The sequence below is a fragment of the Myxocyprinus asiaticus genome, chromosome 10 (genome assembly GCF_019703515.2).
Source record: "Myxocyprinus asiaticus isolate MX2 ecotype Aquarium Trade chromosome 10, UBuf_Myxa_2, whole genome shotgun sequence".
NCBI classification, from domain to species: domain Eukaryota; kingdom Metazoa; phylum Chordata; class Actinopteri; order Cypriniformes; family Catostomidae; genus Myxocyprinus; species Myxocyprinus asiaticus.
This window is the reverse complement of record NC_059353.1, coordinates 1,582,702-1,601,299: the sequence shown is the minus strand read 5'-3', so window position 1 is coordinate 1,601,299 and position 18,598 is coordinate 1,582,702. Positions and strand designations below refer to the sequence as shown.

The window sequence follows — 18,598 nt, the reverse complement described above, 5'->3', positions numbered from 1 at the left end:
GCGCCTCAAGTCGTTATGAGCCACTCACATCCCGGGCGACCTCAACACCGCAGCGGATGCGCTGTCATGTCAGGTTACCCTCAGGGGAGAGTGGAGACTCCACCCTCAGGTGGTCCAGCTGATTTGGAGTCAATTCGGTTGAGCACAGGTAGACCTGTTTGCTTCCCGGGAATCCTCCCACTGCCCGCTTTGGTACGCCCTGACCGAGGCACCCCTCGGTATAGATGCGCTGGCACACAGTTGGCCCCCTGGACTATGCAAATACGCGTTTCCCCCAGTGAGCCTACTTGCACAGACTCTGTGCAAGGTCAAGGAGGATGAGGAGCAGATCATCCTAGTAGCACCCTACTGGCCCACCCAGATGTGGTTCTCGGATCTCACGCTCCTCGCGACAGCATACCCCCCCCACCAGCGAATTCCCCTGAGGAAGGACCTTCTTTCTCAGGGACGGGGCACCCGCGGTGGTAGATACGATAACTCAGGCTAGGGCGCCCTCTACGAGGCGCCTGTATGCCTTGAAGTGCCGTCTGTTTGCTAAGTGGTGTTCTTCCTGACGCAAAGACCCCCAGAGATGCACAGTCGGATCAGTGCTTTCCTTCCTGTAGGAGAGGCTGGAGGGGCGGCTGTCCCCCTCCACCCTGAAGGTGTATGTAGCCGCTAGTTCGGCTCATCATGATGCAGTAGATGGTAAGTACTTGGGGAAGCAGGAATTGATCATCAGGTTCCTGAGAGGCACTAGGAGGTTGAATCCCTCCAGACCGCGCCTCGTCCCCTCGTGGGACCTCTCTGTAGTCCTTCGGGGTCTACAGGGAGCTCCCTTTGAGCCCTTGGAGTCAGCTGAGCTTAAGGCACTCTCTTAAGGCACTGCGCTCACTTCCATCAAAAGGGTAGGGGAACTGCAGGCATTCTCTGTCAGTGAATCGTGCCTGGAGTTCGGTCCGGGTTACTCTCACGTGATCCTGAGACCCCAACCGGGCTATGTGCCCAAGGTTCCCACAACCCCTTTTAGGGATCAGGTGGTGAACCTGCAAGCGCTGCCCCAGGAGGAGGCAGACCCAGCCTTGGCGTTGCTGTGTCCGGTGCGAGCTTTACGCATCTATGTGGATCGCACGCAGAGCTTTAGAAGCTCTGAGCAGCTATTTGTCTGCTTTGGTGGACAGCGGAAAGGAAATGCTGTCTCCAAACAGAGGATCGCCCACTGGGTCATTGACGCCATCGCGATGGCATATCAGGCTCAGGACATGCCACCCCCTGCGGGGTTACGAGCCCACTCTACCAGGAGTGTGCCGGCCTCCAGGGCCCTGGCCAGTGGCACCTCTTTGGCAGACATCTGCAGAGCAGTGGGCTGGGCAACACCCAACACCTTTGTGAGGTTCTACAATCTCCGGGTTGAGCCGGTCTCGTCCCATGTATTGGCAGGCACGAGCAGGTAAGTGCCTGACTTTATCTCCTTTTTGGAGCTTCAAAGGCCTGATCACCATTCACTTTCATTGTATAGACCTACGAAGCCGAGATATTCTTAAAAAATTTAAATAAAATTAGGCAGAGGAAAACATCATTTATGTCCATAGTAAAGTTTGAGTTACATGCCAAAATTTAACAATTAGAGTCAGTGTTTTAGAAAAAAAATAAACCTTAGCATAGGCAATAGTAATAGTGATGCTTCCATTAACCAACACTACTTATAACTCTTGACCATACATTATATGACTTAAACAGAATACCTCCAGATGCATCTCCAAATAGAAACCGTCCAAACTGTCCTGCAGCTCCTCTCAGCTCAATAGCAGTAAATGCTAATTAGATAAACACTTTCAGCTTCAGCACTAGAATGATCTGATCAATGCAAACTCAATACAGGAACCACACAATACTACATACATCCAAATGACCAACCCAAGCCTCTCTGCTCAGAGATTCAGTGGCAGAAAGTTAACATACATGTCTAATAAGTACTGTATGCAGCACACAGAGCATGCAATTCATAGAGAACTTTCCTGAGTCAAACACACAAGTGCACATGAGCGTGAGAGTGAGTAAGCTTGAAACAATGTGTGTGTGTGTGTTGCAATAGTAACAGGATATTGTCTGTAATGTCATTCTAAATTCGGTACCTGAATGTGTGTGAATTAAATAAAGATCATTTTACATACTGATGGATAACAGGATTATTCTCGGAGAATCCCCGAACCAAAGCAGCTAGTTAAATAATCAGAGGTGTTTAGTAACAAAGAAGAAAAGGCTTATTACTGATGACTTTAATTTCTACTTCACTACAGTTTGAAAATAAAATATATGCTTTTAATCCAATATCTTCAAAACACTTTAAAACTTTTATGGAAAAGTAAGTGGCTTGGTAGTGATGTCCAATTTATGAACAGTTCACTCTTCGGGTTCTTTTAATCTTCTTTTACCAACACAAGAGTTGTATTTATTTTTGCAATTTACTTGCTTTAAGTATGCAATATCAGTTACTTTAAAACTTTTACTGGAGTATATTACAGGTCCCTTTTCCTTTTGTTAAAGTATGATGACTGGTAACACTGTCTATAAATATAGAAAAAGAAAGAAAGAACGATGGACAGAGAACAAATACCATAATAAAATATATTTTCCCTGCCACTAATATTAAGTATTTGCAAAATTGCAATCTATGAAAAGCTAGTCTCAGCACCAGATGGCACACAGACTGTCTTCAGACTGTCTAATATTAAATACAATGGCACGAGCTTTATCAATACAGTAAGCTCCAATATGATTGGCTGGCTTTAAAGGGGTCATGAAATGGAGAATTGTCCTTGATACTTAGACATATAAGAGGTAACTGTACTATAAAAACATACCGTAAATTTCAGAACTCAAAACTTCCTCCCCAGTCTAAAAAGAGCATTTATAGTTGCCACCCTGCTGAAAGGTCTCATTTTGAAATCTATGTGTTAATGACGTCACAACACATTGCTCAGTTGTATTTACAAGTCCCACAACATGCATCATCATACCCTTGGCCCCACCCACTGGCACTCAGTTCAAGTCAAAAGAGCAGGCCTTGAGTGGCCTAACTATTCCTGAACACCATCTGGACTATTTATAATTATTTTGTATAAAAACATGAACTACACAGACTCTTTGACCACAGCTATGTATCTAGCCACTTTTAAAAGACGCGGTGTCAATTTACAACTCTGAAAAGGAGAAGCAAATCTCTTCTTTCAGCTGCTGCCTCTTGTTGTTTTGAGCACAAATGCATCATGGATGTGTTCTTTTGCACATATGCGCTATTTTTAATTGTTGGTGTATGTAAACATGAACTATATGGACATCTTTGACCGCTTCGATGTGTTTCCGGCAATGTGCGCCTCAGTGAGCCTTCAGTATGTCTGTGCATCATATTACCATGCTTTGGACTATGTATGTGTGTTTTTTTTTTAACTTATGTCAGCATGGATTGCTTGTGAACCAGTCATAATATGATTCAAGCTTTGCAAAGGCACTGTTATTGAAGAACGGGGCAGTTAAAACACTTGGATCCTGACAAAAACATAAGTAAATTCATGAATATTTCAAATGTCATGACTGTTTGATAGTTGTATAGTAGTATAGTATAGATACTGTGGTGCTGAGTGTTAACAGTTGTGCTTGAGGTGAACAGTTTAATATATTCGGATGCAATGTGTTGGATGTGCATTGTGTGTAAACCCTGACATTTAGTTTTATAATGTTGAGGAGCTTGTTCATTCTCTTCCGACTGAGTTTAAAATATGTCTGAATTTGAGGGGCTGTATGATGTTAGCCAATCAGAACAGTGGCCGTTTACATTGAAGCTTTAAGGAGGCACTTAGGCCAAAACCGAGCGTTTCACACAGAGGGCCAGAGACAGGGTGGAAAATGATCATATATTACTAAATTATAGTAATATTCGTGCAATCAAAACTTTTATAACATTATCAGTTGACCTCATGGTGAAAATTGCATTTCATGACCCCTTTAAGCTATTTCCAGGAGCAGGGTGCACAGGTCTTTATCAACGCACCAGGAAACAAAGTCATGTTTACAAGTTGCAAAGCTGCTACAATAGTGCTTTAAAAAAAATAAAAAATAAAACTCTTTATTTTAAAAAAGGTTATTAGGTTATCGATATTCAATCTTTGAAATATATTTAAGAGTTTTGTCTGAGGTGCTTAGTAGCAAAAAAAAAAAAGTTTCCTTGAGAACACCTGTATACACCTGTCTTTTTCTCAAGCATTATATGCAGCCGAGCGCTTTATTGAAAAGATGAAGGAGGGTATACGACTTTGAAAGTAATACGTTACCCATGTCAAAGAGAATAAAAGGACTGTGTTTACTTATGGTTAGGAAAATGAGGAAAGTTCAGACACTACTACCTACCCCATGTTTAGTAAAAACAAAAACAAGAAAATCTGAAAGAGGAAAAATAAAATTGCATGTCAAGGGTTCAGTTGTATTTTGCCAGAAATTTCAATCAATTTCCCCATATAATCCCAGATATATGCCCATGTTTAATATTTATTGTATTCTTATTATTATTATTATTATTATTATTTTATCCCTTTTTCTCCCCAGTTTGGAATGCCCGATTCCCACTACTTAGTAGGTCCTCGTGGTGGTGCGGTTACTCACCTCAATCCGGGTGGCGGAGGACAAGTCTCAGTTGCCGCCGCTTCTGAGACAGTCAATCCGCGCATTTTATCACATGGCTCCGCGATCCACGCACATCTCACCACGTGCCCCACTGAGAGTGAGAACCACTAATCGCGACCACGAGGAGGTTACCCCATGTGACTCTACCCTCCCTAGCAACCGGGCCAATTTGTTTGCTTAGGAGACCTGGCTGGAGTCACTCAGCACACCCTGGATTTGAACTCACGACCCCAGGGGTGGTAGTCAGCGTCAATACTCACTGAGCTACCCAGGCCCCTATTTATTGTATTATTAATTAGCACAGCATTTTCTGATTGGTCAAAATTACGCTTAGTTTGAATATTTTCATTTAACAAGAATTAAACATTTTACTAGTGCAAACGTAATAACTGATATCAAAAAGCAGCTTTTTTACTAGTAGTTATTTCATTGCTGATATCAAGAATTAGCATTTTAAAGCTAAAGTATATAACTTTTATTATTATTAAAATTCTCCTATCTCAGCTTAATATGCAGAGATAACTATAAGTAAACCATTCATATGTTAATTTTCTCTAAAATTGTAAACATTGTGTCTCTGTGGCGCTATATAAATTCCTGCGTTTGTTTTGAGTGACCCGATTAGACCCTTCCCAACAATGTTACACAACCAATGGCGTGAGTTATGGGTGAGACTATCAGACTGTTTGAACAACTGCAGGCGAGGAGCGTATTCAGAAATCTGTTTTGAAAACATTGTTTATTTTTGCAATTCCGTTCTGTGGCACTAGTGGCGCAGAAATTGCATACTTCAGCTTAAAGTAGTGAAAATGTAATTATAAATATCTATAATTCATGTCCTGCACATGATTAAATGTTGAAAGGGCTTGCTATTGTACAATCACATTACAGATATATGAAATTAACATTGTTGTTAAACATGAAGTGTAAACATGAAGTGAAGCCAAATTACAGATATCAAAATTTTGCTTTTTTACTAGTTGCAATTCAGAGGTTGATATCAGGAATGGACATTTGCACAAGTAACAATGTAATTAATGATTATTTCAAAATGTATCATTTTTACTAGTAAATAGTAAATTGCTAATATGTAAAATTGGAATTTCAACAAGAAATAAATTTTAGATAATCTGTAATTGCATTTTGAACATAATTGAATGACAGATCTTTTTGAAATTCTGCTAGTAAAAATGCAGTAAAAGATACAGTAATTATATTTTTTACAAGTTTAAATTCCATTTTTGTTATCAAGTATGGGTATTTCTATGAGTAATGTCGTCATTTTTATATCAAGAATTAAATGATGCCACCGGCGTTAGGAGGAGTTTGTTATCTAGATGGGGGTATTCTGTTGGTTTATTACATTGAGTTCAAGTGATGAAAGATCTCCTAGCAAACAAACAGAAGTAGAGGCTGGAATGCTGCGTCCAATGGTTGTGGATAAAGTATGTGTGACGTTTGTCCAGAATATTTGAATTGGTGGGCAAAGCCAGGTAGCATGTAGATAATCATCTGTAGTGTTTGATGAGCAGTGTGTGCATGTGTCGTTGTCTATAAGTTTAATTTTATGTAGTTTATATTGTGTAAGGTAAGCTCTGTGTAGAATTTTATACTGAATGAGTTGCAATTTGGGGTTGTGGGTCATTGTGTAGAAGTTATTGCATATGCGCATCCAAAAGTTTTTATCGATTGAGATAGATAGGTCTTTATCCCAATCTTGAAACGATTGAGGGAGGTTGTTGTCTGTTTTTAATTGAAGTTTGTGTATTTTTGAAATGGTTTTTTGTGTGTGTGTGTGTGTGGCTATGAGTTTAAGTTGATTGATAATTGGAGGGGGTTGTAGAATGTTGTTTGGTAAGCTGGTTTTTCCTTTTAAACAATGTTTAAGTTGTGAATATTTCAAGAAGCTAGTGGAACCGATGTCATATGTCTGTTTTAGTGATTCGTAAGGTATGAGTGAGCAGTGATGAAATAAGTGTTTCAAATGTTTTTCATTAATTAAATGCTAATGGTTTATTATTGATCTGAAAGTCCAGGTTGTGCCAAATTGGGGTGAATGTGTTTAATGATATGGTGTGTCCAGTGATTTGATTGGATTTCCACCAAGCTGTCAGAGTCGTTGCTATAAATGGGTTTTTGAAACAGTTATGCTTTTTAATTGATTGGGTAAGGAACGGGAGGTCTGATATTGATAGTTCTTGGCAGTCATATTGCTCTATATCCAGCCAGGGGTGGTGTGATTGGTGAGTCTCTTGCAGCCATATAGGTATATATTGAAGATGATTTTCTAGGTGGTAGAATCTGAAATTTGGGGCAGCTAGGCCTCCATGATCTTTTGATTTTTGCAGAGTGGATAATTTGATTCATGGTTTCTTATGTTTCCAGTAGAATTTTGTTGTGATAGAGTCTAAAGTTTTAGACCAATGAGTTGTAGGTTGGACCGGGGTCATGGAAAAGAGATTTTATTTTATTTAGTTTATTCTGGGGAGTATGGTCATTTTTATAGCTGCTATTCTTCCAATTATTGATATGAGTAAATTGTTCCAATGGGTGAGGCCTTCTTCAATGCTTTTCAGCAATTATGAATAAATCAAAGGGAATAGCTCTGACAGCTTGGAGGAAACATTAATACCTAGGTATTTAATTTGTTATTGTCAGAGGGAGTTTTTTTGACGCAGCAATCCAGCCTTCCTTGTTTAGCGGTAGAATTATAGACTAAAACCAATTTATGGAGTAGTCAGAGATTTTTGAGAATATAGATACAAGATTGAGGACTTCTGGAAGGGCTGTTGAGGAGCTTGTTAGGTATAACAGGATATCATCTGCATAAAAGCTAATTTTATGGTGAAAGTGCTTTGTTTGTATGCCTGTGATATAAATGTTTTGCCGAATGGCAGCTGTAAGTGGTTCAATGAAAATGTCAAACAGTAAAGGAAACAGCGGACATCCTTATCTTGTGCGTCTCTGTAGTCTGAAACTTTTAGAGGTGTAATTATTAGTTATAACTGATGCAGATGGTGAATTATAGAGAGTTTTAATCCACTAAATGAACGACTCCCCAAATCCAATTTCTTGAGGGTAATAAAAATAAATGTCCAGTTGACTTTATCAAAGGCCTTTTCTGCATCCAATGATGCAATTATGGTATTGAGATGGTTTCTCTGGGATATACTGATGAGACTGAATAGATGGTGCATATTGGTGGATGAATGTCTGCCCTTTATGATCCTGTTTGGTCTGGATGGATTAATGTAGATATGACTGTTTCTAATCTGTTAGTGCTTTACTAATTATTTTTAGGTCACAATTAATAAGGCTTATAGGTCTGTAGCTGGAGGAGGGGGCAGGGTTTTCGTCAGGTTTGAGTAACACTGAAATAAGAGCTGTGTTCATGTGTGTGGGTATGATTCCTGATTATTTAATTTCATTAACCATTCTGTTAAATAAAGGAGAGTTGCCAGAAGTGTTTATAGAATTCTATTGGGTATCCATCAGGACCAGGAGATTTATTGTTGGGCATGGAGAAGATGGCCTTTCTACGTTCTTCTGCGGTTATAGGTTGGTCTAATGTGGTGGCCTGTTCTCTGGTTAATGTTAAAGTTCAATATTATCAAGGAAAGGGTTGATGTTGGGAATATTTGATACTTTGTCTGAACGGTAGAGTCCCTGATAGTAATCATAATAAATGCTGTTTATGTCATTTGGGTTGTGTATCAAATTTCCCTGTGTGTCTTGGATTGCTGTAATGAGTGATTTTTTTTGTTTCTTTTTAGTTGATTAGCAAGGAATTTGACAGCTTTTTCATTGTTTTCAAAGTAGTTTAATCTCAGTCTTTGTATGAGAAATTGGGTCCGTTGTGTCTTAATTTTCTGTATTTCAGTTAAAGTGTGCTCACTGGGTGAGTGGTAATGTTGGAAGTATAGATGTTTTAATTTGTGTTCCAGTTCTTGTTGCTTTTCTTGATCCTTTTTTTTTTTCTTGTGTGTTGACTATGAAATGATATGTCCCCTAAGAACTGCTTTTTCCAGAGTACTGATGGTGAGATTTCAGGGGAGTTGTTCAGTTCAATAAAAGATGTCCACTCTTTGGAGAGGGAATTGTTGAAATCTTTGTCTACTAGGAGTGAAGTGTTAAACTGCCACCTACTTAAGGGCGGAGGGGCTGTTTCGTATTCTAGGTTGAAGCTGACTGAGCCATGGTCTGAGATAGCTATTGGGTGAATTTCAGAGTTAGTAATTTGAGATATAATATAATTACTGACTAAGAAGTAGTCAGTACGAGAGTAGCTTTTGTGGGGGGAGAGTAGTAGGTGTATTCTTTGCTTAATGGATTTTTACATCGCCAACAATCGTTAAGTCCTAGATCCTCTAAGTATTTTTTTATAACTACAGATGAGTGCCATGTTCTGTGAGTGCTTCCAGGATTTTATCTGTCCAGTGTTGGAATAAGAATTGTATTAAAGTCTCCCCCTACTATAATTGTTGAATCAGAAAGATTGTTGAGATGTGAGAATACTTTATGAAAAAATCTATTATTGTGGTTTTGTTGTGATATGGTACATTTGTATTTATCAGAATAGCGGTGCCTCTTTTTTTGGAGTTAAATGAAGCAGAGAAATAGATGTGATCTATACATTTCGTCTTAAGTTATAGATGTTCAGATGCTGTCAGGTATGTTTCATGTATAAGGCAGAAACTGTGATAATTTCTAAAGACATCACCAGTGGCAATTAATGATAAACATTACAGACCTTCCAAATTAGAATTACTTTACCAACTTTAGGGCTGAAATGGGCAGTTCTTGGCCAGAATAAGCTACAAAGTGGACCAGACTATGCCTATAGTGATAGGTTAGACTATGTGTGACAAATGAAAATGCTCTTAGTCAGGTCATGAGAATACAATTGTTTGTGCACTTTTAAAGAATCACAGTTTAAACTTACCGGTCCTCTTTGATACGGGCCAGTAGTGGCTCCAGCCACCCGACAGTGCACTCACAGTGGGCATCCAGGAAGGTGATGACCTGTCCTCGTGTGGCAGCTGCTCCTCTCAACCGCGCTCTAATCAACCCGGATCGCTGTTCCATCCTCAAAATCCGCACTGGAACTTCCAGAGTCACAACATAGTCTTCCAATTTCTTCTTTAGGAAATCTGCAAAAAAGACCAGCATACCCAAAATTACTGTTTATCATTAAGCACATCTTTCTTTTAAATCTCTAAAAGAAGCTGGATGATGTTTATGAAGGTTCACGTGGACCATATGTGAGTCATGTCACACATATGAATATATTAAAGTCACAAATAAGACTGCTAGAGTCATACTGCCATTTACTAAGAGTGTATTTCCTGTTATGCATATATACAGTATATAGGATAAAATATTATCCTCACAGTTGTTAAAGTTGGAAATCATATTAGTCAGTTTTCTTTTAACACAATATCACAATTAAATGAACATGGGTTGAATTTTAAATCATTTCCATACTTTGGTTTGAATGGATGTTGACATTTTTTGCCATGTCTCTGGGTGCCTATATAAATTAAACTAAACATATATATATATATATATATATATATATATATATATATATATATATATATATATATATATATATATATTAAGAAATATTCCACATCTTTCCTCAGTCCTTGATTTCTTTAATCAAAATGTTTCAGACTTCATAATTTCTTTCGAATATTGATTTAATTGGTAATCAATACATAGGTTTTACCTGTGTCCTCAATATCACATTCAATACTGTTAATGTTTTGTAATATCTGTTCAACTAAAAATATCAAAGTCAGTTCCATCATGACATCCTTAACCAGGAAGTGACATCATTTTTGGTAGGAAAACAACAGCACAAAAATCAGTAAATATTAGCAATGGATTTGATGAATTCTGTTATGTTTTGTGGTATTAGTTGGCTGGTCTCTTCCTAAAACATTCCATCCTGTTTGATAAAATTCGGTATAAAATTCAGAAATTGGTATGATGAAATTAACGTTTCAAAAGATTGTTGAAAAAATATAAAAATTAACTTCAAGCTGAATGTCAGTCCCTCACTGAGCAATGACCAACATTAGCTCTTTATTTCCAACCTGTTCATTTTCTTGCCATTGTGTAAATGATCAAGTTAAGTGTCTAAGCATGACCAGATCATATTTGTGAAAGTCTGTTGTGTAGTTTTATAAAAATACGTCCTTTATTTTCAATACAGACAATTAATAAATGAATAAAACAATGGTGATATGATGTGCACCTCTCTCGCTAGCATCATCCACCAGCAGTATCTCCAGCAGCAGGTGCCGTGGCGAACGGTTTATGGCACTATGTATGGTTCTCAGTAATGTACTCCAAGCCTCATTATGAAATACAATCACAATGCTGGTGTTTGGCAGGTCATCTGGAAATGTCTTTGTCTTACAGCTGAGGAACAACACAACAACAGAGGTTTAATATATTTGATAAAAACTGGGTGTCACCTGCTTAAATAAACCATAGTGTATTCAGACATGTTGAGCAGGTACAGAAATCTACATTACTTTAAGAACATAAGGCTAAACATACAAGAAAAAAACTATTGAAAAGCATCACTTGAGACCCATTGCTTGAAAAAATGTCACTATGACTTCAACAGTATATCAGTATATTAAGTCATTCTGAAGTCATTTTAACCCTTAAATTATCGGGTCTTTAGTGACCCAGTACCTCTTTCAAACCCCTTTATCTCATCCATTTTTTATGCCCCCACCTCTTTAAAAATGACAACATTTACAAAAAAAAGAATATATTTTTTTCTAATTGCTTAATTATCAAAAGTGTGTTGTTAATGACCCGAGATATGTAATAGTTTTGCGATATATATTGTTGCTTAAATAAATCATACTTATATGATTATTTTATATCTATAAGTTTACCATCACATATCTATTTTTTTTATTTTTTTTTTTATTTTTTGGTTATTACAAGATAAATAAGGACTATACAAATGACTACTATATAATGTCGATTTTCTTATAACAAAATAGAGACGCTTCAACGTGTTTCACTCAGACACTTGCAACAGCCAGAGTCTATATTAAATTATGGTTTTGTTTACTTTTGCAACATTCTCTGGATTAAATAAAATTAAATAAATTACCAAACGAAAACAAAAATATTATATATTATTGCCTTTTCGTTACACAGATTTGAATTTGGTTAACCTTGTCCTATAATTATGTGAACAAAATAAAGATTATATGACATTCTCAGTATTTTATTTATTTATTTATTTATTTTATTAGTTAAATTCAATTTAATTCAGGATTTGATGCTGCTGAGATGGCAAAGCATTAGATTACAGTAAAATTATGATATGATTATTCAAAATATTTCATAGGAGATAGAGATGTAGTACTGACCTTTAGGTTTTATTTCCACATGTGAACGGAACACTTTACCATGTTTTCTGAACAAATATTTTTTATTTTTATTTTTTTAAATACCATAACAAACTTTTGGTCATGGCAATCATCACCCAACACTAGCGTTCTTTCGCCGTAATTCATTTTAATATAAAATTTCAATATACAATAATTATTTGTATTTCTGATCATTGTCTTTCTGATTATATTTTAAAAATTCCATCTTTCTTCCATGCTAATATTCAGCTGCTTAACATTGTGATTAACACGTGGTGAATTCTTGCTTAAAGGCTCGTGCTCGTGATGGAGCGCTATCAGAAGCTGTTGTTGTCATTAATGTGATGAAGTCTTCTTGTCGCAACACCTGACATCTTTCGTAACCTCCATTCCCTGATGGAGGGAACGAGACGTTGTGTCAATGTAGTAACACTAGGGGTCAGTCTTGGGAGTCCCAAACACCTCTGATCTTTGAGAAAAGGCCAATAGGAATTGGCGAGTGGAATTTGCATGCCACGACTGCCAAAAAATGGGGACAGGCTACCCCAGCCGTGGCCTCTTCTCTTCTTTTTCTCCCCCAAAAAAGATTAATTTTTTGATCAACTGGAGGCCATAAGTGTCCGCGTCGGGGGGTGTCCCTCCCAAGGGGAAGTCACCGCGGAGACCACACCCTGCCCGAAGGGAGGGTAGTGAGTGGAAATACGTCACATGGTTTCACTGAGCTGAGTCAGCAGAGCCGCGTGTGGAAATGTCCCCGTGGTAGGTCGTACCCAGAGGGGACAAAGCTCTACAAACACGGCGACTGGTGGCAGAGGGGACTCTGCCCAAGGAAGACGTGGGTTTGCCAGCAGAGAAACCGTCTCATGGAAGATACATCACACGGGGTTACTGACAGGTAACCAGCACATGTGGACCACCTACCCCAGTACAGGGCCTACTAGCACACATACTGGGCCAGCAACAAATTTCTCCACAAACTCGCCTGCCACAGGGCTAAGGAGGAAGGACATCCAGGGTCCACGACTTCGTGAACATGACTGGGGGGTGAAAAGTGCACATCTTCACCTCCGGGAGGGGAAAGGCACTATACGCAAGTGGTACACCCGGCCAGCTGTCCCGCAACTTACCTGCTCGTACCTGACAACACACGGGACGAGACCGGCTCAACCTGGAGATTGTAAAACCTCACGAAGGTGTTGGGTGTTGCCCAGCCCACTGCTCTGCAGATGTCTGCTAAAGAGGTGCCATTGGTCAGAGCCCAGGAGGCCGCCACACTCCTAGTAGAGTGTGCTCGTAGCCCCAAGGGGGGCGACACATCCTGGGCATGATATGCCAAAGCGGTGGCATTAATGACCCAGTGGGCGATCCTCTGTTTGGAGACAGCGCTCCCTTTCCGCTGACCTCCAAAGCAGACAAAGAGCTGCTCAGAGCATATAAAGCTCTGCGTGCGATCCAAATAGATGCGTAACTGACTCCATGGGCTCAAAGGGGGCTCCCGCAGGCCCCTCAGGACCACAGAGAGATCCCACGAGGGGATGAGGCGCAGTTTGGGAGGGTTCAGCCTCCTCGCGCCTCTAAGGAACCTGATGATCAGGTCATACTTCCCGAGAGACTTACCGTTCACTGCGTCGTGGTGCGCCGCTATAGTGGCCACATACCCCTTCAAGGTGGAGGGGGACAGCCACCACTCCAGCCTCTCCTGCAGGAAGGAAAGCACCGACCCAACTGCGCATCTCTGGGGGTCTTCGCGTCAGGAATATCACCACTTAGCGAACAGACGCCACTTCAAGGCATACAGGCACCTCCAAGAGGGGGCCCTAGCCTGAGTGATCGTGTCTACCACTGCGGGTGGTAGGCCACTTAGGTCTTCCATGTCCCGTCCAGGGGCCAGACATGGAGATTCCAGAGGACTGGTCACGGGTAACAGATGGTGCCCCGTCCCTGAGAAAGAAGGTCCTTCCTCAGGGGAATTTACTGGGGGGGGGAGCTGTTGCGAGGAGAGTGAGGTCCGAGAACCAAGTCTGGGTGGGCCAGCAGGGTGCTACTAGGACGACCTGCTCCTCGTCCTCCCTGACCTTGCACAGGGTCTGTGCAAGTAGGCTCACTGGGGGGAATGCATACTTGTGTAGCCCTGGAGGCCAGCTGTGTGCCAGTGCGTCTGTACTGAGGGGAGCCTCGATCAGGGCGTACCATAGTGGGCAGTGGGAGGATTCCTGTGAAGTGAACAGGTCTACCTGTGCTTGCCCGAATCGACTCCAAATCAGCTGGACCACCTGGGGGTGGAGTCTCCACTCTCCCCTGAACATGACCTGTCATGACAGCATGTCTGCAGCGGTGTTGAGGTCGCTCGGGATGTGAGTGGCTCACAACGACTTGAGACGCTGCTGACTCCAGAGGAGGATACGGGGGCGAGTTGTGACATGCGATGGGAACGCAGGCAGTCTTGGAGGTTGATGTATGCTACCGTTGCCGTGTTGTCATTCCAGACTAACACATCGAATGGATCAACAGCCGAAGCCTCTGCAGGGCAAGCAAGACTGCCAGCAACTTGAGGCAGTTGATGTGCCAATGCACTCGCGGGCCAGTCCAAGAGCCGGCGGCTGTGTGCCCATTGCATACGGCGCCCCACCCTGTCTTGGAGGCGTCTGTCGTGACATCGATACATCTGGAGACCTGCTCTAGGGGAACTCCTGCCCGTAGAAATGCCAGGTCCAACCAAGGGCTGAAGAGGTGGTGACAGATCAGCGTGACGACCACGGGACTCAAGTCTGAAGCTAGTGCTGAAGCGGTCTCATATGCATCAACCTGAGCGGTGTGGCCGCGGTCGAGGATGCCAAATGCCCCAGGAGCCTCTGAAACTGTTTCAGTAGGACTGCCGTTCTCTGCCTGAACGATTTCAGGCAGTTCAGCACTGACTGTGCGCACGCGCTCGCTCGTGAGGCACGCCATCATTGAGACTGAGTCTAACTCTAATCCGAGAAAAGAGATGCTCTGAACCGGAGAGAGCTTGCTCTTTTCCCAGTTGACCCGAAGCCCCAGCCGGCTGAGGTGCCCGAGCACCAGCTTCCCTGCTTTGTTGGGGGATTGTTTGTAATGTCTATTTGTGCTGCAGCATGTAAAACATGCTCTATTCAACATGTCTTGCATTTTGTCTAATTGTGCAGCAGAAGCAGCATGCTCACAATCTAACTCCGTATGTGTGTTTATTTTCTAGCAGTAGCAAGTATCTTGCTCTGCAACAGCAGCAGCACTAGTAGACTTATTCTCCCAAGACCAATATCCTATTAATATGTCATACTCACATCAACATGTTAAGTCTTACAGAGAGTTGTCATGACTAAACTAATAAATGTTGATTTGTGTTGTTTTGGTGGCTGTGGCATCTGATTGGATGTTGTAATTAGTGCCATTAGTCTACAGGTTTGGGAGGGTTATTTTGAAATGTATTCCACTACAGATTACAGAATACATGCAGTAAAATGTAACGTATTTCATTAGGATTACTCAAGGTCAGTAACCTATTCTAAATACTTTGGATTACTTCTTCAGCACTGGTAGATTTTTTCACTTGTTTTGACTATAAAAACTCTGCCAGTACAGTAAGACAAAATACACGTTAAAAATTACATTCTCTGAAAAACCTAAATATCTTACGCAGTGTTGTTTCTAAAACAAGATAAATCAAATTGATCTTGTTTTAAGGATTTTTAGATATTTTTTACAGGAAAACAATACAAAAATTATTATCAAGAATACGATTTTTGCCCTAATGTCAAAGGTCTTACTAGAAAAAAATTATGATCTAACGTGAATTTTCTTGATAAAAAAATATGATCATGTCTGGTAACATGTACATGTAAGATGGCTAGAAATAGCATTTTAGCTTAGCATAAAGCTGACAATTTACACAAGGTTTATTTCTATTTCTTCTGCTCCAAACTTACTTCAAACTTACTTCTCTGTCTGCTCGTATGAATGTAACACATCATAAGAAAGTGTTTCACCGCTGTTCAAATGCACTTTGGATCGCATCATTTATATGTATAAATGTTTCCATCTGAAAGGACTAAATATTAAATGAAACAAATGACAATAAAGTAATCTCTTCAGTAATCAAAATACTTTTTGAATGTAACTGTATTCTAATTGCCAATGATTTAAATTGTAACTGTAGTGGAATACAGTTACTTATATTTTGTATTTTAAATACGTATTCCCGTTACTTGTATTTCGTTACACCCCAACCGTTAGTCTCTCATGTAAACACACACTTACCCGTCCAGTCTGACATCAGGCAGACTTCTGTTGAGTGTGATCATGTCACTGGCCATCAGGTTAAACTGATTAATTTTAAAGAGCTCCTTCATCTTCTCCTGTTCATTTTTAGGAATAATCACTGCCTTCCCCATTTCACCTGGAGCTTCGTGTGTGCGAGACATCACCGCTGAAACACAGAAAAAACATGCAAATTGTTTATACAATATACAATGCAATTACAGTACGTGCCAAATAAATATACAGCAGGGTGCAAAAGTTTTGCAGTCTTTTATTTTTTTGTAGAAGGAGTTAACATGGTCAGTGTCATTTAATTAGTGACCTAGAAATAGTGGATTTTGACCAAAAATTAAAACAACTAAAAGTTATGATCAAATGAAAGAGAAATATATATATATATATATACACACACAATAAGAAATAAATAATAAAAGAATGAAAAATAGATTAATTTTCACAAGTGGATTTAATAAAGGTGCCAAAAGTGTGTTATGTACATTTTAGTTAAAGCAGTTTGTGTTTCTATATATTAATATATATAGTACATTGCAGAATGTTTATGCAATCATTTTGATAGCTAATAATAGTACAATGAGTTAGTATTTAGTATAATAGTTAATGAAAGTAAATAGCAGTTTATTTATTTTACATATAGTTCAGAATGGTTTATTGGCCAAAAGTCTTCATTAATTAAAGAAGTTCATTCTTACCAATGTCCTTGATTCTATTATAATAGTGATAAATAAATGGGGTTGTATGTTTTTAAACTAAAAATAAATTTCACATTTATACTAAGTATGCTTATCATTAATCACTACACTGATTATCCCACTAGTCACTCATTAAAATGGCCTGTAGCAGCTATAAACCTCATAACTCTACCTGATAAATGGTTAATTGAAGTAAAATGTAAGAATTATAACAATTAGAGCCGTCCTTACATTTAGAACCAAAAATGATAACATTCTGGGTCTTTATTAAAAAGGTTGTTACATTTAGGGCCTTTATTACATTTAGGACGTTTTTTGTATTTTTTTTATTTTTATTTTATTTTTTTTTTATTTATGGCCTTTATTACATTCAGGGCCAGTTTTTTTTTTTAATTATATTTACATCTTTTCTAAACTTAGGACCAAATTTTATTACATTTAGGGACTTTACTACATTTAGGACAAAATGTATAATACATTTAGGGCATTTCTTACATTTGGGACCAAAAGTAGCCTAGTTTCCATCCACTTTTCGCGCTATTTTGTTATCAACAAAGTAAAAAACCGTAAGAAAAATTTGCGAAATTTGCCGTCTTCTGCCTGTTTCCATTCAAATGGCCGTTTATCGATAAAAATGGTGTGCGTGATGACGTCATGCCTAAAAAAACACTTAATACGCATAAGTTTTGGTTTAGCACAAAACAGATCTGCCCTTAAGCCGTTTCCATACAGAAATGTGTGTTTATTGCTAATTCTTCTGCCAGATGTCCCTAATTTTTTTCCTCCGAAGTTTTGGTAAAATGTGGAGAGTATTGAGACAATTCATCTAAATTAGCCAGCTTACTGTCATTTTAATTTCACAAATAAATGCAATCAGAAGACGGAATTGCAATCAAAAGGGAGCAGTTGCCCTTCTGATAGGACTGTAATATTGGTCCTGATGTTGCACCAAGTAGTGGGGGAATCTTTCAGTCTTAGTATAAGGACCATCCATCCATGTGTATATGCTGTGTGCACAGCTATTAAAGAAATATTGAGGCAGTGTAATATCAGGGTTTACATATATGATACATTCCTGATATTCAATAGGCTATTTTGAAGAATCATCTAATCTAAAGCATTGCCATCACAACTGCATTATGTCCCGCATATTTCTCCAGCAACTTTTAACGACCAACTGGATTATTATCTAAAATTAATTTTAGCGTCATAATGCAATTTACATTTTCTGAAGAAGCTCAGCAAATGCGATCCGAGGTAAAGAGGGTTAGATTTAAAAAATTTAAAAAAAGCTCGTTTTCTGAAAGTGAACTCATTGGACAAATAGTTCTGATAGTTTATAGACTTGAAGTGTAGAAAATGTCATTCAGCCGACTTTATTCGTCTACAGAACAGGGTACGGCTAATTTAAGTTTGTGTAAAGAAAAGGCATATATAGGTCTAAATATATATGTAAATATATATATATATATATATATATATATATATATATATATATATATAATGTATGTATATATGTATATATATGTATATAATGTTTGGTAATTT

General features: G+C 39.1%; 1 protein-coding gene across 1 annotated transcript in view; it reads right to left on the bottom strand.

Annotated features, from left to right (window-relative positions):
• LOC127446838 (polypeptide N-acetylgalactosaminyltransferase 13) overlaps nt 1–18,598 on the bottom strand; it is a 168,792-nt gene that overhangs the window by 111,722 nt on the left and 38,472 nt on the right. Inside the window, exons 3-5 of the mRNA XM_051708121.1 lie at nt 16,341–16,509; nt 10,922–11,088; nt 9,602–9,809 (exon numbers count right to left, since the gene is read on the bottom strand). Of these exons, the coding sequence (XP_051564081.1) occupies nt 9,602–9,809; nt 10,922–11,088; nt 16,341–16,509 (544 nt within the window). The remainder of the gene's footprint in view (nt 1–9,601; nt 9,810–10,921; nt 11,089–16,340; nt 16,510–18,598) is intronic.